General features: G+C 47.0%; 1 protein-coding gene across 1 annotated transcript in view; it reads left to right on the forward strand.

Moving 5' to 3' along the window:
- Positions 1-26,751, forward strand: part of LOC124680655 (putative U-box domain-containing protein 53) — a 29,193-nt gene extending 2,442 nt beyond the window's left edge. The window contains exons 5-11 of the mRNA XM_047215718.1: positions 23-72; positions 8,816-8,945; positions 9,130-9,310; positions 9,400-9,622; positions 9,704-9,827; positions 25,987-26,205; positions 26,350-26,751. Coding sequence (XP_047071674.1) covers positions 23-72; positions 8,816-8,945; positions 9,130-9,310; positions 9,400-9,622; positions 9,704-9,827; positions 25,987-26,205; positions 26,350-26,751 — 1,329 coding nt within the window. The remainder of the gene's footprint in view (positions 1-22; positions 73-8,815; positions 8,946-9,129; positions 9,311-9,399; positions 9,623-9,703; positions 9,828-25,986; positions 26,206-26,349) is intronic.
- Positions 26,752-27,055: the final 304 nt, after the last annotated feature.

Genomic DNA, 27,055 nt, shown 5'->3' on the forward strand with positions numbered 1-27,055 from the left:
ATATTACATTGGTTTTTTTCAGATAAGGAGAGTAAAAGAATCTGCTGCATGCTCCAGTACAGCAAGATACAGGTACGCTCACAGATGTTCCATGCTGCAAGCATGTGACTGTGGTTTATAGAAATGTAGAAAAATACCCCGGAAAAATTTATAGACGTCAATTTTCTTTTCCTTCAAGTAGATGAAAATGGTATCATCATGCCCTTTTCTGACTTTAGTATGTGATCACGTCATACATTGATTCAACTAGTTTCAAGTCAATATTCTTTTCCTTCAAGTAGCTGAAAATGGCATCATCATGCCCTTTTCCGACTTTAGTTAGTGATCACGTGGTACGCTGATTAAACTAGTTCTGGAACTTCTGTGTTCTTAGACACAGTCTCAAAGTTCTTAATTTTAGAAGTATATATGAATGTTTATATATATGCCGTGCTATTTGGCCCAGTGAATAATAGTATTTCTACACCGGCCAATCCCATTTTTTCACAATTTATATGATTTGTATTGTATGTCATATGAATTTTGCCTTGCTTCATAAATCAAGAATAACATAAGAAAATGTAGTCATGGCGTAAGTTTTTTTCGTGACATACAAAAAAACTACTTAAAATAGACATTTCTTTTGTGGGTTTCACGTGTTATGACTTATGACTCGTATATTGGGTTTCTTATGGATTTTTTGTTGTTGTGGGTCAAGATGAACATTAGTATTTGTATTTCAAACATAAATCATGGATGTAACAACATAAAAATATCATGGGTGTAGTCTTTGTACACCTGGGTGTGGAATAGTAAGATATATTGGGTTTATATATAATATAATGTGAGCCTTGTCCCACACCTATCCTTGGCTTGACAATGTTGTTGTTACGATGCTGCATGTGTGATGTAACAATAAGGCCACATGATCCTCGTTTGATCACTTAGCTAGAGTACAGAGTAACATAGATACATATCTTGTAAATGGTAGCAGTCTATACTACCACCTTCATGTGAGCTTCATAGATGTGCTATCATAGAAGACATTGTTTACTATGTGCTATCTTACTGTGTTGTGCTTAAACTGCAAACAGATTTGGTGATTTCTATAAGAAAACACCGAATAGAGGACAACCTACATGTAGCTATTTATTTTTAAAATCTCAAAAATCATATTTATAAGTTTTAAATTTTCTAGAAAGCATCCAAGATGTAGCTGATGATCTATAGCAAATGTGCAAAATCTCAAAACAAAATAGTTACTGTTTTATGCTACATAAAATAAAGTGGATTTTGTATGCACATGCTGAAGGGGTTCGTTGCATAGAAAACAAAAATTTTCCTACCGCAAGACGAATAAAACCAACAGATCTAATCTATGGAACACCCAAGATCTAATCTACAAGATCGAAGCAACGAGATGGAGATGAGACTAACCCTCGAAGATTCCAAAGCCTACGAGATTAATCTCGTTGTTGGTGTAGACGATCGTCCCCGGTGCTGCAATCCGGCAGCACTTCCGTACTCGGTCGCGCGTACGGTGTCGATGAAGCTCATTCCTCTCCCCGTTCCAGCGGGCAGCGGAGGTGTGGTAGATCTCCACGGAATCCCAGCAGCACGACGGCGTGGTGGTGGTGGTGGAGAAGAATTCCTGCAGGGCTTCGCCTAAGCCGGAGCAGGAGAAACTGGGAGGGAGGAGAGATGGCAAATTAGGGTTACGTACGGAGCAGCTCTGGCCGGCCAAACCATCCCTATATATATAGTCGGGAGGTAGGGTTAGGGTTTCACAAAACACATCTAGGGCCGGCGCCTGGTGGGCCCACACAATACCCTGGCGCAGCCTGGGTGGGACCCGCGCCGAGGTGTTGTGTGGCCCACCCCTGGCCTTTCTCCGTCTCCCCTTTGGACTCCGTCTACGTGACAGAAAAATAAGAACTTCTGTTTTTGTTTCGTCCAATTCCGAGAATATTTCCATAACAATTTTTCTTGAAATACAAAACAGCAGAATTCTTCCAGAACAATTCCGGTCCTCCTTGTGATGTCTTGGATCCCATCCGAGACTCCGAACAACATTCGGTCTCCATCTCATATTCCGAATCTACTTATGCGACATCGAACCTTAAGCGTGTCACCCTACGGTTCGTGAACTATGCAGACATGGTCGAGACTCCTCTCCGAGCAATAACCAATAGCGGGATCTGGAGATCCATAATGGCTCCCACATATTCAACGATGACTTAGTGATCGATTGAACCATTTACATACGATGCCAATTCCCTTTGTCTCGCGATATATTACTTCTCCGAGGTTTGATCATCGGTATCTCCATACCTTGTTCAACCTCGTTACCGACAAGTACTCTTTACTCGTACCGTGGTATGTGATCTCTTATGAACCATTCATATGCTTGCAAGCTAATCAGATGACATTCCACCGAGAGGGCCCAGAGTATATCTATCCGTCATCAGGATGGACAAATCCCACTATTGATCCATATGCCTCAACTCACACTTTCCAAATACTTAATCCCATCTTTATAACCACCCATTTACGCAATGGCGTTTGATGTAATCAAAGTACCCTTCCGGTGTAAGTGATTTATATGATCTCATGGTCGAAGGACTAAGGCAACTATGTATCGAAAGCTTATAGCAATTTGAACTTAATGGCTTGATCTTATGCTACGCTCATTTGGGTGTGTGTCCATTATATCATTCACCTAATGATATAACCTTGTTATTAATAACATCCAATGTTCATGATCACGAAACCATGATCATCTATTAATCAACAAGCTAGTTATACAAGAGGCTTACTAGGGACTCCTTGTTGTTTACATAACACACATGTATCAATGTTTCGGTTAATACAATTATAGCATGGATGCAAACATTATCATAAACAAAAAGATATATTATAATAACCATTTTATTATTGCCTCTTGGGCATATCTCCAACACATGCATGGGTGTGGATGTCTTCTGTGCCGTCGATTTATTCCTTGAGATTCCCTCTCGCCGTGGTAGGTGGAAAGGACAAAATAAATCAGGATGCCATGGCAAGCGGGAAAGGGCAGAATAAATCGAGGAATCTCGAAAAGTCTCGACGAATAAATCGATGTTACAGAACACACTCGCACCCATGCCCGTACGATACAAAATCCACTCTCTACATAAAAAATGATAAAAGTGTGGGCTTGAGTATATTGCATATTTCAAAACTATATAAATTGTCAGATTTTATCATTTTTGTGTACCCTAAATTATAAAGTATTCAAACCATGTGTCATCTCCTAGTTCATATTGAGATTTTACACGTTTATAGTATACATCATAGGCTACATCTAGAAAATATACAGATTTTTAAAAATAATTTTATTTTTTATATTTTAAAAATTATGGGCTTTATGTAGCTTCGCCTTTACTATCCACAATCGATTTCTATTAACTCGTTCAAAAGTCCAAATCCTCTACGTAACAAAGATAATGAGTAGAAAATAATTCCATAAGCCAGACATATCGAGGGTGGAGTCTTGGACGTACAGGTCCAGGCATGGGTTCACGATATGTCTAGAAAGACCATGTCGGCCTAGTTTTGGCGTGCGGTGTTCGTACTGAGCGAATCCAACAATCTCGGCCATTGAATTACTTGAGTTTGCTATTGATAAACGGTATCAATTTACTCTATGCATGAAACAAATTAATGGCTAGCTAAGAGATCCTTCTACATCACCGTGGGTTGCTGATCCAAATTCAAAAACAGGTGTACTAGTAGAGGTAAAGGCATCTCCGATGCTTAAATTCTGTAGAGGTAAAGACATCTCCGATGCTTAAATTCTGTTTGGGCCATAAGTTGGTAGCATAATAAAATTGCCAAGAACGCTTAAAGGCCACTTTGCGCTTTAAGATGGACCCACACCGCATACTAATTTTCCAAATGATTCGCGCAGGAATTTTCCATAGCTCCCGGAAACACCATAGTTTTCTAACTTTGTTTTATCAAAATCCTCTCCCAAGGACGTCAAGCACACCCGGAGCTGCACATCATGAGGTCCTCGTGGTCTTTGCTACCCCTGCACTAGATCTCTCCCTCTCTATCTCATCTCCTTCTCCTAGAGCTCACAACTGCAATAGTCCAACGCTTGCTGGCTAGATCGATGGAGGTATAGATGGGATTTGGTTAACCATTCATGTTTTGGGTACAAACCTATTTAACCATTTTGTAAAAAAGGTTTAAATGGTTAACCATTTTGTAAAAAAGGTTTAAATGGTTAACCGTTGGTTATTTAGGGTCGAACCATTTTTAACAGTATGTAACGATGGCAAATATTTGGAATGCTATTTAGGGTCGAACCATTTTTAACAGTATGTAAGGATGGATTCAAACTAGCAACAAACTTCCGAAAGCCGTCATACTCAACAATGGACAGAGGAAACTCATGGAGCACAACCATTCTCACCAACATTTTTCTTGCATTGTTTGGATCCCATTTCCACAAGCGACTTACTCCATCCGGTGTCATGAGGGTTGCATTCATTTGATTCAAAGCTCCAACCACTGTTTCCCTAGCTTTGCATCTGTTTAAGTGATTTCGCAACCCACTTGTTCCATGCCCCCGCTTTGCACTAATTAGAGCGCCGCAATGCTTGCACTCTCCTTGGGTTACTTCGCCATCAACATGTATTGGCGCAAATTCTCGCCAAGACTTAGATCTGAAGTTCCTTTCTGGAGCAACTGCATTTGACCCTTCACCGATGTCCTCCTCATCAAAATTTTCTTCTAGTTCATAGTCCTCATCTTCATCATCCTCATCTCCCTCGAATGGAATCTCTTCATCACGAACCTCATCATCCTCTTCTGTTCTCATCCGCGAACTGCCAAAGTCTTTAGATTTTAATTTTGCCAAGTAGTTGGGGATGCCGGCGGCGAGTCGTCCCAAGGGGAGGAGATAGGGTTGATACATCAGGCAAAGACGCTCGGGCGAAGGCGTGGAGGATATGCACGGAAGGGCAGCTGGTGACGCCGGTGCTCGGACGACGCGAGGGCGGGAAGCTCGTCGGTGGCGAAGGCAGAGGGCAGGCGGCGCTCGGGAGGCGGAGGCAGGCGGCGCTGCGCTGGGTGTAACTGCGTGTGCGCTCGGGAGACGGAGGCAGGCGGCGATGCGCTGGGCGTAATGGATCGAACCTAAAAAACCATTGGGCTATTTGGATTGAACCTAAAAGACCAGATGGGCTAGGAGGTTAACCGTTTGGCCCATTGGGTCCTGTTTTAGGTTAGGTTAACCTAACCATTGGCTCAACGGGAACCAAGTCCCATTCATAGATGGAGGTGGATTTCCAACTGCTTGAAGATAAGATGGGGAGCAAACTTGTCACTTGGGATGGAAAGAACATCAACATAGCCGGACGGGGGGCCCTCATCAAATCCATCCTTTTCTTGTAAGCCATTTTTCACCTCACACCACTTACTATTCCGCTGGGGTGCATAACTAGTATGAACAAGATTGAACACGCCTTTCTTTGGGCTGGTACGAAAGAGGTTACAGGAGGAAAATGCAAGACTTGGGGGGCTTTGTGTAGGCCTACCCACCTTGGAGGCCTTGTCATCCTTCACATTGATAAATTTGCTTGTGCGCTCCGTTTGAGGTGGCCTTGGTACGAGTGGAAACACCCCAAGAAGCTTTGGGTATCCGGAATCCCTTGCATGAGATTTACATGGAACTTTTCTACATTTCTACCACCATCTACGTTGGCAATGGGAAGATTGCACATTTTGGGGAATCCCCTTGGCTCAATGGAAGAAAGCCGAAAGATATCGCATCACTTATCTTCCAAGCCTCCTCTAGGAATAAGTGGAATGTCGAGCAAGCTACTCGTGGATGCACCTGGATCTACAAGATCAAGATGGATGGCAACTTGAGAATTCCTCATCTTAGAGAGTTCATTTCTCTTTGGAGGGAGCTCCAATATGTGAACCTTAGAGAAGATAGCAAGGACTTGATTGTTTGAAACCTCACGGAACGCGGAGAGTACACAACAACTTCCGCTTATAAGGCACAATTCTCCGGTGCCACTAGCACCCACATGAACTAAATGGTGTGGAAGATTTCGGAGCCACCCAAGGTTAGGTTATTCACTTGGTTGGCTATCCAAAATAAGCTTTGGACGGAGGATTGGCTTGCGAGAAGGGGCGAAAAAATTGTGGCATTTGCCCTCTATGCAAGCAATCTCAAGAAATGGTGGCGCACCTTTTCTTCCATTGTCGCTACACAAAAAGGCTTTGGGGAATGATCATAGCTAGGATGGCTTGGGAGTGAGTCGATCTCGACACCAACTCGTGGACACCGGATCTGTCCGTTTACGCTTGGTGAGCAAGCATGTTGATCCATAATACTCACAACCGCAAGGCCATGGCCCCCGTCACTATGCTCATTAGTTGGACTATTTGGAACGAATGAAGCACGAGGGTCTTCCAAAATAAATCCACCCCAACAACACTATTTCTTAAGACAATCAAGGATGATGCAAATATTTGGGTGGCCGTGGGCGCCAAGCACTTGAGTGTTGTAATGTTGGGAGAGTAGTTCCCTTTGTAAATAGTTTCTCTTTGATTTTTTCTTGTCAAGACACTTCTCCTTAATTAATGAATGGTGACAAATAATTTTCCCTCTTTCAAATAAAAAAAGATCGATGGAGGGTGGACCTTCTCCGTCTCCCTTTTTGTTTTGCTGCACTCAACTTTGGCTTGGGTCCGGGTAAGAGAGGCAACCGAATGATGTGAATATGTGTTGTGGTGGTGCGATAAAATGGAAGTGAGTAGCGACAATCCAATCTTGGCAATGAACGGCAACCTTCAGTCCTTCACCGGCAGCAGACGCTCTTCCCCGTTGAGCTCAAGTGTTTGTCACCGGTGGCAGACAACCTTGAGCTCGCAGGTAGTGGCGGAGACAGGGGACCAGCAGGGGCCTACATCCCTCTTACCGTTGATTCGTAACAAAATATTAACAGTACAAATATTTGAATTATTTTTCTAACCCCCACCCACCCTCAACATGCAAAATTACACATTTCCGCCTCCGCCACTGCTCGCAGGAGAGAAAAGGCCTAGGGCATCAATCGTGAGGAGAGAGATATAACTGTTATTTGTTTCTTCTGGCCAAACCATAAAGGTATGGCCAACCGTAGCGTTCTTCCCTTTGGGACGAACTGCCACAATGCTTATATCTCACTATGGTCAAACTGATGGCCAAGCTTATTCCTACATTGGAGATGGCCTTAGTTTGTAGATTTATGTGTCTTAGTATGTGTTATGTTATGATAACATATCATGTTACTACAATTACCTTTATCCTCATTAATTACTTGTCCCAGCAGGGTTTTTTTTAATACATGGAACATATGTTAATACCTAGGCTACACCAACCATGGGAGGTTACAACACCTACACACATGATTGTTAAAGTTTTGTGCTCATCGGCCACAGTAAGCAAAGGAGAGGTGTGGGGGATAAAGGCCTTGGACTTGGGTTTGAGTGACCCTCGGGGGAGCTATGTGAGAGCTGCACCGTCCACCTCATACACTTTAATCTACACACAAAAAAATAGAATGCAATGCTTAAATAACTGGATCACATAGTAATAGAAGACACGGCAAAAAAATCATTACATAACTTTTTTAGCAGGATTACCCTAGCCTCTACATCAACTGTTGAGCACAACCATATTTATTAAGAAGTTTATATAATGAGTTCTACAAGCTGAGTTAATTGGATACAAAGCGAAAACAAAAGGAAAAAAATAGTATATGTCACATTTATGCAACATAGGTGATACCATTAGACCACTATCTATATTGGTTGAACATATCATGAGGTACGAACTTCCAAATGTTGCACACATAGACTCCCGCATTTCCACACGGTGGAGAAAATATCATACACAGATCAAACTAGTAACCTTGAAAATAACCTATGCGAAATGTAAAACACTTGAATTGCTAAAAATAATCATCATACAATAGTTGCATAATTCCCAATTTAAATAACATACTCTCATCTGGAACTGAGACTTAAGTTGCTTAGCAACCCCAGTCAACATGTTCCCGAACATATACTTATATTCGTTGAAGTGGCAAAATTAAAATGCATGTGTACCGTCAACCACATGAGGCGGGAAAGAGGACATCCGATATATAAATGTTGAATTGTGTCATCCTCGCACTAAAAGTAATATTTGGTAATCCCATTTTAATTATGTTTTGCTAGATTATCCTTTGTAAAAGCACCCTTCTATACAGAATCCATGAAAAATATTAATTCTACTAGTACCTAGAGCTTCCAATCATATTTTCAAACAACCGTTTTCTATTATTGTTCAAACGGTCTACCTACATAGACTTTACTGAAAAAACATCCATGAGCCTTTTAAAAAAAGACTGCTGAAAACCTGTATTTTGCCCGGCCCATGACCCGTGTTCAAAAAGGGAAATCCGCAGGTGTGGATATCACTTGTGACGGTGTCTTGGAGTGAAGGTTCTTACTATGTAACAACACTTGACATATAACTTGCTCATTTAACAGCTTATAGAATCATTTACTGAGTAGGAAATTTAAAGCCCCCATGATATTATTTCCGTCAAATATTATTCCACTTAGTTACTTGATATTGTGCATTACTTTGCGAGAAACAATATGGACCAGGAATAGTATATATTTTCCACACACCTTTAGGTATTTGAGAAAAACGTAATATAAATATCAGAAAACTTGTAATAATCGTATTACATTACATACCTAGACTATATTAATACCTGACTTGTAAAGTGCAATATGTTACTAGGATGTACCACATAATGCCTGAGGACAGCCAGGACCCGACTAATCTGCCCCTAACGCTGCTAAAGGACATCACAGATGATTTCAGTGATGAGCGAGAAATCGGCAGGGGTGGGTTTGCGGTTGTTTACAAGGTAAAATTAGTTATTCAAATCCACACACCTATAAAATTTCTCCACATCAGAGGTAAGCATCGTATGAGAGCCTATGGTTGTGCTAACAAGACAAATAAAACAGGGAGTACTTCAAGATGGGATTGTCGCTGTAAAGAAGCTTTCCAACAGCCACACAATTAATGATGAGGCATTCTATCGTGAGACTACATTTCTTATGAGTGTTAAACACAAAAATGTGGTGCGGTTTCTAGGATTTTGCGCTCATACAGAGCATAAAGTGATGAAGTGGGAAGGACCAGAGAAATATATTTACCCCGAAACGAGAGAAAGGTTGCTCTGTTTCGAGTATATGAGAAAAGGAAGCCTTTCTAACCATGTTACCGGTAAAACGATGTGTCATGCTATTCAATTTTTCTATTTGATTCATTGCCTTTCCTTCTTCTCATTAAACTATCTTCATTTTCTTGTGCAGATGAATTAAGGGGACTTGAATGGCATACACGTTTTCAAATAATTAGAGAACTTTGTGAGGGTTTGTGTTATCTTCACAAGGAAAATAATATTATCCATAGGGATCTTAAACCTGCTAATATACTCCTAGATGATCTCATGGTACCAAAGATTGCTGACTTTGGTATATCAAAGTTCCTTGAAGGAGTTACACATGCTACCACTAGTAACCTTGCAGTATCACTGTAAGTGTTTAGAGAGCAGTTTTAACGTGTGTATTAATTTCATTTTGCAATATTGTATTAAGCTATATGTTTTTTTTGTAGAGGATACTGCCCTCCTGAATTCCTACGCTTTGGCAAGGTTTCCTTGAAGACGGATGTATATAGCTTGGGTGTTATAATAATAGAGATTGTGACTGGTTACAGGGAAGACCCGAGCATTAAAAATGTAAGTTCTACTGGCCTAAACATTTGTGTAGGGCTTAAAGTATGCCCAAAAGTTCGTCTTCGGCATATTTTCTCCAACTCATTGGTATAATTTAAACTAAAACATATGTATGAATTTTTTATCATAAAACTACCACTGAATTTGTATTTTAAAAAATTCAACGTTAAATTTTTATGGCACATTTTCATGTATTATTGATAAAATTGGTGGTTAAACTTAATCCATGTAAGCAGGGACAGAGGGACTAGTACTTAGCATACTATGTACTTTAAATCCCATATTAACTGAATGAAAATGATAACTCTGATGGTCCACACTTGGATCTAGCATTATACCTGGAAAACTATTTTTAGTACAAGACCTACACTACAGGAATGGTCCTATACGCCGACGGCCAAACCCTACGCCGAGGGCATTTTATCGGGGCCGTCGGCGTACGGCCTCGCCAGGGCAGCGCCGGAAGCCGACCGTCGGCGTCTAGTTACCGTCGGCGTATAGGCTCCTACGCCGAGGGCCGCCGTCGGCGTCTACCCGGCCCTCGGCGTAGAGGTATCCATCACCTCCCCGCACCCGCACCGTCACCGCCCTCTCACGGCGTCGGACGGACGCCGAGGGCTACCCTCGGCATAGGGCATGGCCACCCTATGCCGACGGCCACCCTCGGCATATAGACTTTTTTTTTATTTTTTATTTTTTCTCTCTCTCATATTACTTTATATTATGTTTCTATTATTTATTTACTAGTATGCATTATGTAAAAAATGGTTCTATTTTTAAGAATTCGTAGATGGCATATGTAGGTCCCACGGGTGACGCTCTTCGCAGACGGGTCAACCGGAGCCACTAGGCCCAACATTTGCTATCGATGTACATATGGGTAGATCCGCGGGGTCCCCGCCCTACGGTTTCCCTAACCCTAACTCTAACCCTAACCCTAACCCTAACCCTAACTCTAACCCTAACTCTAACCCTAACCCTAACCCTAACTCTAGCCCTAACCCTAACCCTAGGGTTTCCACATACATTGCTAACTCTAACCCTAACCCTAACTCTAGCCCTAACCCTAACCCTAGGGTTTCCACATACATTGCTAACTCTAACCCTAACCTAACCCTAACTCTAACCCTAACCCTAGGGTTTCCACATACATTGCTAACCCTAACTATAACCCTAACCGATCACTTGGTAAAACCCTAACCCTAGGGGTCCCGCCCTAGGGTTTCCCAAGAAACAGATCACCGGAGCGTCAGAATTGTTGGAAAACTTGCTTCTGCCCCTAACATACATGTACAAGTGTGATGTAAGGTTTGGCTAACCTTGGATGTACCCGGCGTTGACGATTTCCGCATAATGGGCTACCGATTGGTAAAATTCAGGATCCGTATGTGGAAACCCCCGCCATGGCTCGAACGGAGCCTATTTTATGGTAAAGTATGCCCAACCTATCGTTTCCATGTACATATGTCCTAAACAAAGCAAACTAAATAAAAAAGTCCACTTGGTAAACCCTCGCACGGAGAAAGCTATAGGGGTAGATGTGTGGGGTCCCCGCCCTAGGGTTTTCCAAGTTACAGACCACCGGAGCGTCGGAATCGCTGGAAAACTTGTGTGTGTCCACATGGCATGCACAAAAGTGATTTGAGATGGTTTTATATCCAAGGCTACCCCCCCAGGTGTGTCCGGCTTCTCGGACAGGGGTTCCTACACTTAGGCGGATTCCGCATGTATAGGGGGAACTCCCTCGGAGTTGAACCGGAGAGAAACTTGAGATCATATGTGATGATCCTTGTTTCCAAATGTACATATGACCTAACCAAGCTCAAATGGAGGCATATGCCCACCGGGGAGCCCCGATGGGATGCGATCAAAGGGGTAGACCGCGCGGTCAACGGAACTAGGGTTTCGTCGGAAATCGAGCATCGGATCTAGGGAATGGCCCCAAAACTTGTGTGTGTCCACATGGAATGCACAAAAGTGATTTGAGATGGTTCTATATCCAAGGCTACCCCCAGGTGTGTCCGGCTTCTCGGACGGGGGTTCCTACACTTAGGCGGATTCGGCATGTATAGGGGGAACTCCCTCGGAGTTGAACCGGAGAGAAACTTGAGATCATATGTGATGATCCTTGTTTCCAAATGTACATATGACCTAACCAAGCTCAAATGGAGGCATATGCCCACCGGGGAGCCCCGATGGGATGCGATCAAAGGGGTAGACCGCGCGGTCAACGGAACTAGGGTTTCGTCGGAAATCGAGCATCGGATCTAGGGAATGGCCCCAAAACTTGTGTGTGTCCACATGGAATGCACAAAAGTGATTTGAGATGGTTCTATATCCAAGGCTACCCCCCGGTGTGTCCGGCTTCTCGGACGGGGGTTCCTACACTTAGGCGGATTCCGCATGTATAGGGGGAACTCCTCGGAGTTGAACCGGAGAGAAACTTGAGATCATATGTGATGATCCTTGTTTCCAAATGTACATATGACCTAACCAAGCTCAAATGGAGGCATATGCCCACCGGGGAGCCCCGATGGGATGCGATCAAAGGGGTAGACCGCGCGGTCAACGGAACTAGGGTTTCGTCGGAAATCGAGCATCGGATGTAGAGAATGGCCCCAAAACTTGTGTGTGTCCACATGGAATGCACAAAAGTGATTTGAGATGGTTCTATATCCAAGGCTACCCCCCAGGTGTGTCCGGCTTCTCGGACGGGGGTTACTACACTTAGGCGGTTCGCATGTATAGGGGGAACTCCTCGGAGTTGAACCGGAGAGAAACTTGAGATCATATGGGATGATCCTTGTTTTACCATGTACCTATGACCTAACCAAGCTCAATGGAGGCATATGCCCACCGGGGACCCCGATGGGATGCAGTCAAAGGGGTAGACCGCGTGGTCAACAGAACTAGGGTTTCATCGGAAATCGAGCATCCGATCAAGGGAATGGCCCCAAAACTTGTGTGTGTCCACATGGAATGCACAAAAGTGATTTGAGATGGTTCTATATCCAAGGCTACCCCCAGGTGTGTCCGGCTTCTCGGACGGGGGTTCCTACACTTAGGCGGATTCCGCATGTATAGGGGGAACTCCCTCGGAGTTGAACCGGAGAGAAACTTGAGATCATATGGGATGATCCTTGTTTCCAAATGTACCTATGACCTAACCAAGCTCAAATTGAGGCATATGCCCACCGGGGACCCCGATGGGATGCGATCAAAGGGGTAGACCGCGCGGTCATCAGAACTAGGGTTTCGTCGGAAATCGAGCATCAGATGTAGGGAATGGCCCCAAAACTTGTGTGTGTCCACATGGAATGCACAAAAGTGATTTGAGATGGTTCTATATTCAAGGCTACCCCCCCAGGTGTGTCCGGCTTCTCGGACGGGGGTTCCTACACTTAGGCGGATTCCGCATGTATAGGGGGAACTCCCTCGGAGGTGAACCGGAGAGAAACTTGAGATCATATGTGATGATCCTTGTTTCCAAATGTACCTATGACCTAACCAAGCTCAAATGGAGGCATATGCCCACCGGGGACCCCCGATGGGATGCGATCAAAGGGGTAGACCGCGCGGTCAACAGAACTAGGGTTTCATCGGAAATCGAGCATCCGATCAAGGGAATGGCCCCAAAACTTGTGTGTGTCCACATGGAATGCACAAAAGTGATTTGAGATGGTTTTATATCCAAGGCTACCCCCCAGGTGTGTCCGGCTTCTCGGACGGGGGTTCCTACACTTAGGCGGATTATGCATGTATAGGGGGAACTCCCTCGGAGTTGAACCGGAGAGAAACTTGGGATCATATGTGATGATCCTTGTTTCCACATGTACCTATGACCTAACCAAGCTCAAATGGAGGCATATGCCCACCGGGGACCCCCGATGGGATGCGATCAAAGGGGTAGACCGCGCGGTCAACAGAACTAGGGTTTCATCGGAAATCGAGCATCCGATCAAGGGAATGGCCCCAAAACTTGTGTGTGTCCACATGGAATGCACAAAAGTGATTTGAGATGGTTCTATATCCAAGGCTACCCCCCGGTGTGTCCGGCTTCTCGGACGGGGGTTACTACACTTAGGCGGATTCTGCATGTACAGGGGGGAACTCCCTCGGAGTTGAACCGGAGAGAAACTTGGGATCATATGTGATGATCCTTGTTTCCACATGTACCTATGACCTAAACAAGCTCAAATGGAGGCATATGCCCACCGGGGGACCCCCGATGGGATGCAGTCAAAGGGGTAGACCGCGCGGTCATCAGAACTAGGGTTTCGTCGGAAATCGAGCATCGGATGTAGGGAATGGCCCCAAAACTTGTGTGTGTCCACATGGAATGCACAAAAGTGATTTGAGATGGTTCTATATCCAAGGCTACCCCCCAGGTGTGTCCGGCTTCTCGGACAGGGGTTCCTACACTTAGGCGGATTCGCATGTATAGGGGGAACTCCTCGGAGTTGAACCGGAGAGAAACTTGGGATCATATGTGATGATCCTTGTTTCCACATGTACCTATGACCTAACCAAGCTCAAATGGAGGCATATGCCCACCGGGGGACCCCGATGGGATGCGATCAAAGGGGTAGACCGCGCGGTCAACAGAACTAGGGTTTCATCGGAAATCGAGCATCCGATCAAGGGAATGGCCCCAAAACTTGTGTGTGTCCACATGGAATGCACAAAAGTGATTTGAGATGGTTCTATATCCAAGGCTACCCCCCCGGTGTGTCCGGCTTCTCGGACAGGGGGTTACTACACTTAGGCGGTTCCGCATGTACGGGGGGAACTCCCTCGGAGTTGAACCGGAGAGAAACTTGGGATCATATGTGATGATCCTTGTTTCCACATGTACCTATGACCTAACCAAGCTCAAATGGAGGCATATGCCCACCGGGGACCCCCGATGGGATGCGATCAAAGGGGTAGACCGCGCGGTCAACAGAACTAGGGTTTCATCGGAAATCGAGCATCCGATCAAGGGAATGGCCCCAAAACTTGTGTGTGTCCACATGGAATGCACAAAAGTGATTTGAGATGGTTCTATATCCAAGGCTACCCCCAGGTGTGTCCGGCTTCTCGGACGGGGGGTTACTACACTTAGGCGGATTTTGCATGTACGGGGGGAACTCCTCGGAGGTGAACCGGAGAGAAACTTGGGATCATATGTGATGATACTTGTTTCCACATGTACCTATGACCTAACCAAGCTCAAATGGAGGCATATGCCCACCGGGGACCCCGATGGGATGCAGTCAAAGGGGTAGACCGCGCGGTCAACAGAACTAGGGTTTCGTCGGAAATCGAGCATCCGATCAAGGGAATGGCCCCAAAACTTGTGTGTGTCCACATGGAATGCACAAAAGTGATTTGAGATGGTTTTATATCCAAGGCTACCCCCCGGGTGTGTCCGGCTTCTCGGACGGGGGGTTACTACACTTAGGCGGATTCGCATGTATAGGGGGAACTCCCTCGTACGTGAACCGGAGAGAAACTTGATATCATATGGGATGATCTTTGTTTCCACATGTACCTATGACCTAACCAAGCTCAAATGGAGGCATATGCCCACCGGGGACCCCGATGGGATGCGATCAAAGGGATAGACCGCCGATGAAAGGGGTAGATCGCGGGGCTCCCGGATTAGGGTTTCGTCTACCGGAGGGAATATTTATGTAAGATAGGGTAATTATTGATACTACATGTTCGAATGACCTAACACAACACAAATTAAGAGAAAAGTACATGGGTCAACTGTTATGAGAGGCCGGTCAAAGGGGTAGATCGCGGGGCTCCCGGATTAGGGTTTCGTCTACGGAGGGAATATTGAAGTAAGAAAGGGTAATTATTGATACTACATGTTCCGATGACCTAACACAACACAAAGGAAGAGAAAAGTCCATGGGTCAGCTGTCACCGGAGGTCGGTCAAAGGGGTAGATCTGCGGGGCAACCAGATTAGGGTTTCGTGTACGGGAGAAAATATTAAGTTAAGATGTGGTTAAAAAAATTATGCGCGTAGCTTGGGAATGTAGAAGATTAAAACAAGTTTGCATGGACCTATATTAATATATTTTATAAATATAATTGACATTAATAAAATTTAAAATAGAAAATAAATAGAAAAATAAAAAGGGGCTATGCCGAGGGCAGCCCTCGGCATATGCCTGGCCCTCGGCATAGAGGCAGGGGTGGGCGCGGTCGGCATATGCTGGTCGAGCCGGACCAGCTCCCCACCCGCGCCCCATCTCCCTCCCACGCGCCGCCACCTCCCTCCCCCGCCCGAGCCCACGCACCGCCGCCTACCCGCCGCCGCCGTCCCCGGCCTCCCCTGCCGCGCGCCGCCACCGGCCTCCCCCGCCGCGCGACGCCACCTGCCTCCCCCCGCCCGCGCCCTCTCCTCCTTCCCCGCCCGCGCCGCCCGCCTCCCCCACCCGCCGCCGCCCCGCCGCCCCATCTCCCTCCCACGCGCCGCCCCCGCCTCCCCACCCGCCGCCGCCCCGCCGCCCCATCTCCCTCCCACGCGCCCTCCCCTCCTCCCCCCACCCGCGCCGCCCCTGCCGCCCCATCTCCCCACCACGCGCCCTCTCCTCCTCCCCCACCCGCGCCGCCCCTGCCGCCCCATCTCCCTCCCACGCGCCCCATCTCCCTCCTCGTCGCCGCCGCCGCCGGCGGCGGCCGCGCCGCCCTGTGCCGGCACCTGCGGCAGCCACGGCCGCGCCCCGTGCGGCGGCGGCCGCGCCGGCCCAACCCAACCCGCCCCGTGCCCCAACCCGCCGGCCCCTGCCTCCTCTCCGGTAAGGTATTTTCTATGTTTTTTAACTTCTATTTCTATTAATGTAGAGTATTTAGAAATACAAATACAAATACAAATATTAGAATTTGTTCATAGGAATGGAATTGAAATTGTAAATAAACATGGAAATGTGAAATGGTTTAATAATTTGATGTTTTATTCAATGGAAATAGGTGCCGTCGTGACCGCCGACCTCGTGACTGCCCTATCGTGTCCGCGTCATCGTGTTCGCCGTCGTGACCGCCGTGTCGTCATGTCCGCACCGTCGTGACCGTCGTGTCCACACCGTTGTGACCGCCTCGTCGACTACGGCCTCTACCACCTAGGGTGAGCTAAAACATCGCCTCCCCTTCTCCGCATTTTCTTATGTCACTAGATTCATTTTCCAAGTCCGAGTTGCGTAACCTAGGTGTCACTTCCCGTCCGCGAGCGTTACGCGGATAAATATGCATTAGTGGTCCGCATATTTTGAACCGTAACGCTTGCGGCATTTACGGGACAGTCGGCGGATGCGTAGTTGTCTACGTTTTCCATGTTCTACTCCGGTCCGAGTCGGGATTTCGGCGGCGCCTCCCCGTTGTTCTCCGGATGCACATCCTCTCGGCTTTTTGCCGAGACGTGTATCGGGAGAGCAGCGGGGAGGTGCTGCCGAAATTCTGACTTGGACCGAGGTAGAGCATGGAGAACGTAGCCAACTACGGATCCGGCGGCTGCTAGGAGCCCACCTAGTAGAGATGTAGGTTGATGCATGCGGTTCGCCCGGTAAAATAAATAAAAATATGATGCATTTAATTTCCTATTTGATATAAATGCTATGTACGTGGTTTGGCTCCCAATAAAGCGAGAGGATGGCTGATAATGGATGGATGTACAATGAGCGTGTTAGTGCGGCGAGAAAACGAGATGAGTGGACAAGGAAGACCCATTTTCTAGTGAATGAGTTAGCGCGTGGTACAAAGGGGCTGGTTCGGGCACTTTGCCCCTGTGTTCGCTGCGTGAAGCGTCAACGTCGTGGGAAGGATGAAATGTATAGACACCTTATGCAATATGGGTATATGCATGGGTACGTCACGGAAATCGACTTTGATGAGCGCGAACGTGACAGAGGTGAGGTGATGCGGCAGCGGCTCAATGGCAATGCGTACGATGGAGTTAGAGACTTTCTAGATGATCTCGTCCATGCCGATGTCCCGGATTCGCCGCCAGAACCGGAGGCGCCGCCAGAACCGGAGGCGCCGCCAGAGCCGGAGGAACCAGAGCCAACCGCGAAGGCCTTCTATGATATGATTGCCGCGGCTAAGAGGCCTCTGTACGAGGGCGCCGCGATTTCTCAGCTCGATGCCATCTCCCAATGTCTAGCCGACAAGACCCGGTACAACACCACCCGTGAGGGCTTTGAAGCAAGTCCGAAAACAGCTGGTAACATGTTGCCCAAAGATCATTGTCCGCCTCAAAGCACGCACGCGACGAGGAGAATTATGAAGGACCTCAACATGGATTATCAAAGGATAGACTGTTGTCCGAAAGGCTGCGTTCTATTTTGGAGACGAGTATGCGGAGGACAAGTACTGTCCCATCCGTAAGCGAGTCTAGGTATGAAGAGGTAACGGGAAAGGATGGTCGGGTGAGGCGGTCAAGCACCGCAAAGTCGATTCTTCGATATCTCCCATTCATAAAAAGAATCCAGCGGCTTTACATGCACGAGGAGACAGCCAAACGAGATGACGTGGCACAAGTATGGGAAGAGATTCGTGGACGAAAACAACAAGTTGAAGATGGGACATCCATCCGATGGTACGGCATGGAAGAACTTCGATACAAAACACCGCCTTAAGGCAGCCGAGGCTCGGAATGTCGGAATTGCGATAGCAACGGATGGCTTCAATCCATATGGTATGTCCACTGCCAATTACGGTTGCTGGCCCGTGTTTGTTATTCCGCTCAATCTCCCTCCCGGAGTCCTAATGACGAGGAAGACCATGTTTATGTCGCTGATCATTCCAGGCCCTCATTACCCGGGGAAGAATTTGAGTGTCTACATGCAGCCGATTGTGGAAGATTTGAACCACTCTTGGCACCACGGGACATTGACGTACGACCGAGCATCGAAGACAAACTTCTGCATGAGAGTTTGGTTGCGGTATACCATGCATGACATGCCCGGGTACGCCCTAACATGTGGATGGTGTACAGCTGGTAAGTGGCCATGCCCGAGTGTGCGGGCATCGGCTTGAGTTCCTTTGGCTACGGAAGGGTCGCAAGTATGTTGCGTTTGACACGAATCGACAGTTCCTCAAAAGGAGGCATCCGTTTAGAGAAGACAAAAAGAACTTCAAGAAGGGCAAAGTTGTGCATGAAAAAAAAGATGTGCCGAAGTTTGATGGTACACTTGTTGAAGCCGAGCTACGTGCTCTCGTGCGGCAGCGACGCCAACTGGCCATCAATTTGAGGGATATGGTGTAACGCACAAGCTGGACTCACGAGGCGGCTTTAACGAAGCTCGAGTATTACAAGGACCTCGAACTTCCGCATAACATCGATGTGATGCACACTGTAAAGAATGTCGCGGAGTCCGTCTTTCACACATGCCTGAACATTCCCGGGAAGTCAAAGGATAATGTCAAGGCTAGAGTCGATATTGAGATCCTCTGTGATAGGGAAAAATTACACATGAAGCGTCCTATTGGCCGTCAAAAGAATTGGTTCAAGCCGCATGCCAACTTCTGCCTTGATTCCATCCAAAAGAAGGAGGCATTCGCGTGGCTCAAATACGTCGTGATGTTCCCGGATGGTTATTGCTCGAATATGAGTAAGGGAGTTAATCTTTCGACGGGAAAAGTCACCGGGCTCAAGAGTCACGACTATCATATATGGATTCAGCGGCTCATGCCGGTGATGCTTCGAGGGTATATCCCCGAGAAAGTCCGGCGAGTGCTTGCGCGGTTGAGCCATTTCTTCCGCACGCTCCGTGCTAGCGGATATGTCCCGAGGTTATTGCAAAGCTACAACATACGAGTGCCGGAGTTGCTATGCAATTTGGAGATGATATTTCCGCCGGGCTTCTTTACTCCGATGGCACATCTCATTGTGCACCTCGCCAACGAGGCACTCTTGGGTGGTCCGGTGCGGTTTCGTTGGCGGTTCCGTATTGAGAGAGAGTTTAAGTATATTCGAAAGATAACCGGAAACAAGGCCAAGATTGAAGCATGCATAGCTGAGGCAATATGCCTTCGGGAGATGGCAGATGCCGCGACAACGTACTATCCCGATGATGTTCCCACTCGGCATAACCCGGTCACTCGTTACAATGTCGACGTGCCCGAGAATGACCCCAAGCTAAAACTATTCCAATTCCCCGGTGGCAAGGCTGGTAAAGGAACAAAATATAAATTGGAGAACGAAGAGAAGGATTGTATAATGCTATATGTGCTTATGAACATGGAGGAAGTGATCCCATTCGTAAGGTAAAATGGTGAACAAATTACTTTGCAGCTAGTAACCTCGTCTCGGTCTAATGCTTATTTTCTCCTTTTAGCGAATTCACGGATGAAATGTGGCCGTATGATGAATTGCCCGATACCTCGGAGATGGACACTCTACTGAAAGACGGTGCTCCCGGAATTAATAAAAACTTTGTGACATGGTTCATGGAAAAAGTAATTTCTAACCTTTCCTCTTACATTGCAACACGTGACTTGTCCCTCTTATTACACGTAACTAATGCACACAACAAATTTGAAATGTTCTTGTAGGGCCGTGAGAGAAACGTTGATATGATAGATGAGTTGAAATGTGTTTCCCAAGGTTGTAGCCGTGAGGTGACCAAGTATGAGAAGTATGATGTGAATGGGTTTCGCTTCCACACAGAGACGCACCGGAAGGGCCGGGCGAATCCCAAAACGATAAATGCTGGGGTCTTCACCAAAGGAGCCAACAAGTTTGATTACTACGGAAGGTTACAAAGTGTATACGAGTTGACATTCAATCGTACGAACGTGCAACTCAATATCGTCGTGTTCAAGTGTCATTGGTTCGACCCAATAGGTGGACGAGAGAAGTGATAAGTCCATTGGGTTAGTTGAAGTTAAGCCTTCAACCACCTATAGCGGAGCCGATGTCTTTATTGTGGCTCACCAAGCCAAGCAAGTTTATTATTTGCCCTACCCATGCCAGAAAGCGGAACTCAAGGGTTGGGAAGTCGTCTTCCAGGTATCGCCACATGGTAACCTACCGATTCCCTCTGAGGATGATTACAACAACATTGACCCCGTGACATACGAGGGGATTTTCTATCAAGAGGAACAGGACTTCGGGGAATATATTTTAGAACCGTTTGTTCAAGAGGACCTCGGGAACGATGCAGAAACTCGTGGTGAGTCGGTGGTGGATCTAAAGGACATATCTATGCTCGAGAAGTTACTTGAGGCGAATGACAATTATGATGAGCCTCCACCCGTCGACCCTTCAACTTTGTACTCACAAGATAGTGATAGTGATAGTGGGCCGGAGAAAGAGAAAGAGAAAGAGAAAGAGATGGAGTATGAGAGTGAGCGTGAGAGCGATGATGGCTGGTGAGGGTCTTTTATTCTTAGTATTTATTTGTCAACATGCTTCTTAATTGCATTGTGCCTTTTATTCTTAGTATCTTCATTTTATTATGTCAACATGCTTCTTAATTGCATTGTGCCTTTTATTCTTAGTATCTTCATTTTATTATGTCAACATGCTTCTTAATTGCATTGTGCCTTTTATTCTTAGTATCTTCATTTTATTATGTCAACATGCTTCTTAATTGCATTGTGCCTTTTATTCTTAGTATCTTCATTTTATTATGTCAACATGCTTCTTAATTGCATTGTGCCTTTTATTCTTAGTATCTTCATATAATATGTCTTTGTGCTTAACTGTTTTATTCTTCTCAATGCGGGTAGTTGGACAATATGAGCAGCGGCAAGGCAGACTCCGAGAGCTTGCTTAAGACGGCGGCGCAGGTGAAGAGGAATATTCCTAGACCCACTAGACGGAGTGATCGAGCCCCGGTGCTCAATCCGCGTTACGCCGATGGTACCGATGGAGGACGAGGACGAGGAGGACGAGGTGGAGGTCGAGGACGAGGACGAGGAGGACGAGGTGGAGGACGAGGTGGCGGCGGGGTACACATGGACTTTGACGAGCCACCCTCCGCTTACGGTGACGTGGCTCCCGAGTTGTACCTAGAGGGTCCGTCTAGTGGGGAGGTGGAGATGGAGACGGAGTCTACACACGAGTCGGACTCTAGGGCTGAGTTGGAGGTGATGGAGGATGGGGGTGCGCCGAAGCCCTTGAAGCTTCGTGGAGAAGCTAGAGTCCCCGATGCGAGGAAGGAGCCGAAGACCCATGATGACAAGGCCCTTATCATTCCTTCGAGCGATGAGTAAGTGTACTACTTCAGAAATTTCGAACATGTATTTTCATCTTGGGCATAATAAACAATTTGGCATGTGTACTAATGTGTGATTTATTTGCAACAAGCTGGACATGGGATGCCAAGCCCCCCGCATGCCTAACGGCTTGCTTGGGGCTCCGATTAAGAAGTTCGGCCCGGCAGATACACTCCCCTTAGCACGGTCCCCGGTGGCCCGACGAAGCTAGCCACTACTTGGGCGGACTATGAGGATGCCCCTGCCGTAGGCTTCGCGACAGCTGCTGAGGCTGTGACCACCAAGTTACGGGTAAGGCATATATTTCTCGAGCACCGTTCATAGTTGATGACCCTAATGTGCTAACTCATGACTTTCACAACTGATTTATGCATGATTGAAGTGCTTCTATCGTGTGGACCCGGAGCATGACACGCAGGCGCGTCTCACTTTGCGTGGCGCTTGCGAGAGGTTGACACCGCAGCGGTGGTACAACCAAAAGTTCACCAGCGCTAGTGCCTTACGGGCTAACAAGGGTAAGAGGGTCAAGAAGGAGTACTATGTTGGTAACGAGCCTACGGAGGAATGGGCAATGACCATTGAGGAGTACATGTCGGTGAGTAAAATGTCAATGAGATTCTACATTGCTGCTAAGTTTTCATTGAATTATCTTGAGCTGAGTATTGCGTTTTCAGGTTTGTCCGGAGTGGGCCGAGCAGCATAGGGAGGCATGGGAGGAGCTGATTAGGGCGAGGTGGCTCGGGCGGGACGAGGAGTTTGCAGCCGTGTCGAGGCGTAACATGGAGAACCGAGGCACCGGTGGCACACATTGCGCGGGAAACCGCGACTACACCCGCTTCAAGGGGAAAAAGGTATGTATATACATGGAACGACCTTCATTCATTTCCCGCCATGTCTCATTTGTGGTACGCTTAACTTTTCTTTTCGCGATGCGAGGTGGCCGAGGCACCACCGGGGTGGTGCTTCATGATGCCCGGATATATGACATGATGCGGACGAAGCGAAGCCCAATCCCGCATTGCCTCGGCCACGGTACTACGGCAATGCCAAGGCCGCCAAGGAGGACTACTTGCGACATGGTCAAGTCTCGTCACCCCGAGGTGGATGACCCCTTGAGCATTCCGGTCGACGAGGAGTCGTTGGTCCTGTCGGGGCACGGGCGTCCGCATGGCCGTTTCCCTTGGATGAATAAGGTGGTCAAGCCTACCCACTCCACGAGCTACACGCGCCTCAAGCATACCCTCACCGCCGACAGCCCCCAGCCTCGTCCACGGCCTGCTCGTCCACCCGCCTACGATGTAAGTTTCCTCATTTTCATCCTCTTTCCGGTTTTCCTTCCTACATGGCTAAGTGTTTACGAGATTCATTGTTTCTGAAATTGTAGCCTGAGTTCGAGGCGGCCTTCGAAGCCTGCAATGAAGCGTATCGGCAGGCCGCTGCCCGGTGGAATAGGCGGAATACGGCCTACATGGCGTATATAGGAGTAAGTCTGAATCTTTCTTCACGCAAGTAGATGACAAGTCTCAGTTTGATGCTTTATTTCTGCAAAGCCTAACTTGTAACCTATCTTGCGGGAAATGATGATTTCTATGTCTATCGGTACACCGCCACCGGCTCCGGTTACCGTGGCGGGGGACATGCCTATCATGCCATCGAGGGCAGCTTTCGCTGCGACTTACTACGGATCCACACCGGAGGTAAGTTCTTTGCCAAACCGGTAGTTACCACTTTCCTTTGCCTCGCAAGTTGCTAACATGTAGGGAACACGTAGGGAACGGGATGGTCCGGGAACCGAGGCATCGCCGGGTGGGCGCGAGGTCACACCGGTTCATGAAGGTGGTCGGTCTCCTGGGCGTTCTGCTGGTGCCTCTCCGTCGACTACTCCTGGGACTACTCCCGGTGCCTCTCCGTCGACTTCTCCTGGGCGTGCTACCGGTCCTTCTCCAGGTGGTTCTTCTGCAGCTTCTACCGGAGCGAAACCCCGGGCTCCTCGTTTCGCCAACGATGTGGGCGGACACACCCCGCCCGGGTCCTTCCTCCGCTAGTCGGCACCGGGCTTCTTGCTTGCCATCATTTGCTACCTACTACTATGTATTGGATGACATGGCACTCTCCTCTTGTATGCTACTACATGCACCATGTATGCTACTATGTGGATTTCATGCTATTTATGTGAATTATGGTGATTTTGGATGAATTATGGTACATTTGGTTGATTTTGGATGAATTTGGTCGATTATATGATATTTATGTGAATTTGGTCGATTATATGACCTGGATTGCATTGCAACTGGAACTGGAAAACAAAAAAAAAATGGACAGGCTCCTATGCCGAGGGTAATGCCGTCGGCATAGACCCTGGCATAGGGCCATATGGTCAGGTCTATGCCGAGGGGGTTGCCCTCGGCGTAGCCCGACGCGCCAGGTGCTGCCGCGTGTCCACGGTGGCGCTGCATGGGGCATGCATACGCCGAGGGGGTTGCCCTCGGCATAGCCTCTGGCTAGGGTGCGCCTCCGTGCGCCACGTCGCCTCTCCAGGTGCTGCCGCGTGTCCACGGTGGCGCTGCATGCGGCATGCATACGCCGAGGGGTTGGCCGTCGGCGTCTCTGGCCGCTCCGTTAACGTCGACGACGCGCCGGCACGCTACGCCGACGGCGTCAACGCCGAGGGGCTTCTTCACCGTCGGCATAGAGCCGGGACGCCGAGGGTTAGCTCTACGCCGACGGCCCACCTACCAATGCCGAGGGACCCAGACGCCGAGGCGAGACGCCGAGGGCTGCCGTCGGCGTAGCCTACGCCGAGGGCAAGGCGTGGCTACGCCGAGGGCAGCCGGCCGTCGGCGTAGAGTAGCATTCCTGTAGTGCTAAGCCTAAGAGTTGAAGACTACATGGTCCATGACACTTCCGAATGTACATGTTTCAACAATTATATACACCTTATTCGCCGATATTTGCCAGTGGCCATGTTTGGCGTGATGCCTAATTTAGTCCTGCCTGACCTTAGTGCTACACGCTTTCTTAGCCCTTCATCATGTGTTATTGTCTCGACTACTCACTTTCCTAGACGACAAGTGTAGTGTGGATTATCTCTGGTCTTTAAAGACACACTCTGGCGGTGATTCACAAGCATTCCTAAATTTTCTCCCACAAAATATGTAGGGCATCAAATTTGCTACACTTTGTGCTATAGATGTACCGACCGAGTAGTCACTAGGTTGGTGTTGAGTTGACGCAAAGTTATACTGTTGATACATCGTGAGGTAATAAGGTCATTTTGGTCTAGAAGAATTGAATACCCGCATATTTGCAGGTCTACTTCCAATCATTCTTGAGAGAAGAAAATAAAGAAAAAATATGCCCAAAACAAGGAATACAAATCTTTTGTGGTATCCACACGCAGTTTCAAATATTATATTTTTGTCACATAATTTCATATGTTAATTCGCTGGCCCCTCGAAATACTGGAAACTATATGAGAATACTTTTGCTCATTAAGTAAGGATGACACCACTAAAGAAATCTGAAAATGCAACCAGTGTCATATTCATGTTATATTATAGTACTACTTTTTTGATAAAAGAAATTTATTAATATCAGAAAGATACCAAATACACCCAGCCTCTGCAACAACGTAATACCCTAATGGTAGTACGGATACACGCGGCCAAAAAAAGAGAAAAAGAAAACTAAGAAATAAAAGTCCCGCTACAGTATTTCGGCGCTAGCAACAACAATATATTCACCACCAAGACAACACATGAACTTCAGACTCTCCAACAGCGGCGCCTCCAAGAAGATAATAGTGCACAAATGCCATCGTCGCTTGATCAAAGATCTTAGCTTTTATATTATAGTACTACTATGTTTCTTTTAATTTAAGAATGCATATAGTTCTTTGAAGTAAATGTTACAAGATCATTCAAAATCACCTCTGAAATGGTATGTAGATACTTAGAAGATGGAGGTACCGGTGGAACAAATCGGGGAATTATAGACCAATAGCAGAAGAACAAATACAAAAATGCATCAATGTAGCAGTAAGGTGCATGGCAGAAAATCCGAAGAGAAGACCTTACATATGGAATATAGTCGATGATCTTAGAGAAGTGGAGCCTACGATTGGGCACATCAATTTTCGAAGTGCCCATGATTCTACAGCTAGCCAGGTAAACTTGCATAGCAATTAAATTTTCCAAAGTCTAATAAAGATCACCAAATGAGTAGATTTGTGGTGCAAAGCTGTGACCCAAGTGTCATTCGGTTTTGCTCTTTTCTATCACAATCCATATATATAGCTCTGTATTCTGCAGATTAGCCCTTGCCCCATGGAGATGCTTGGAATCGAGCCGCTGGAACCTCATTTCCCATTTGAGCCAAACAAACAGAGAACATGCTCACTGGAGCTAACCAACGAGAGGGATGATACCATCGGCTTCCGCATCGACACCAGTGGGCCACGGAGGTACCATGTAAAGCCAAACAAAGGTGTCGTGCCGCCACGATCCAAGTGTACTGTCTGCATAACAGTTCAGGCAAATGAGAAGACACCGCAAGGCACGCTGTGCAAAGACGAGTTCGTCGTGTGGAGCACAAGCGTGGATGACGGTCTCGCAGCTGAGGATATCATCGAAGGCATGTTCGACGAAGAGGGCGGTAAAGAGGTTGATGAGGTGAATCTATCAGTCTTTTTTGACCCACCACCATTCACGTAACTACAATCTTCTCCACACGCTGCCAACTTCTAACTGGAAGGAGACTTTGTGGTCCCATAGCAAATATTCTCTCCGTCCAAAAATAAGTGACTCAATATCTAGATGAGGTGTGCTTCACTGCGCACCCCCTCCCCCAAACTCAAAAGGGTAATTTGGTCTAATTAATTAATCATGTTAGTATTTAATTAGGCTGCGTCCGGCGAGATCCCCAGAATAAATCCCGTAGATGATCCAGCCCAGCCAGCCCCCGCATATGCAACCACAACCTTGTAAGGTAAGTACGTAACGTGGGTTTACTATCCCC

The sequence above is a fragment of the Lolium rigidum genome, unplaced genomic scaffold (genome assembly GCF_022539505.1).
Source record: "Lolium rigidum isolate FL_2022 unplaced genomic scaffold, APGP_CSIRO_Lrig_0.1 contig_24242_1, whole genome shotgun sequence".
NCBI classification, from domain to species: Eukaryota; Viridiplantae; Streptophyta; class Magnoliopsida; order Poales; family Poaceae; genus Lolium; species Lolium rigidum.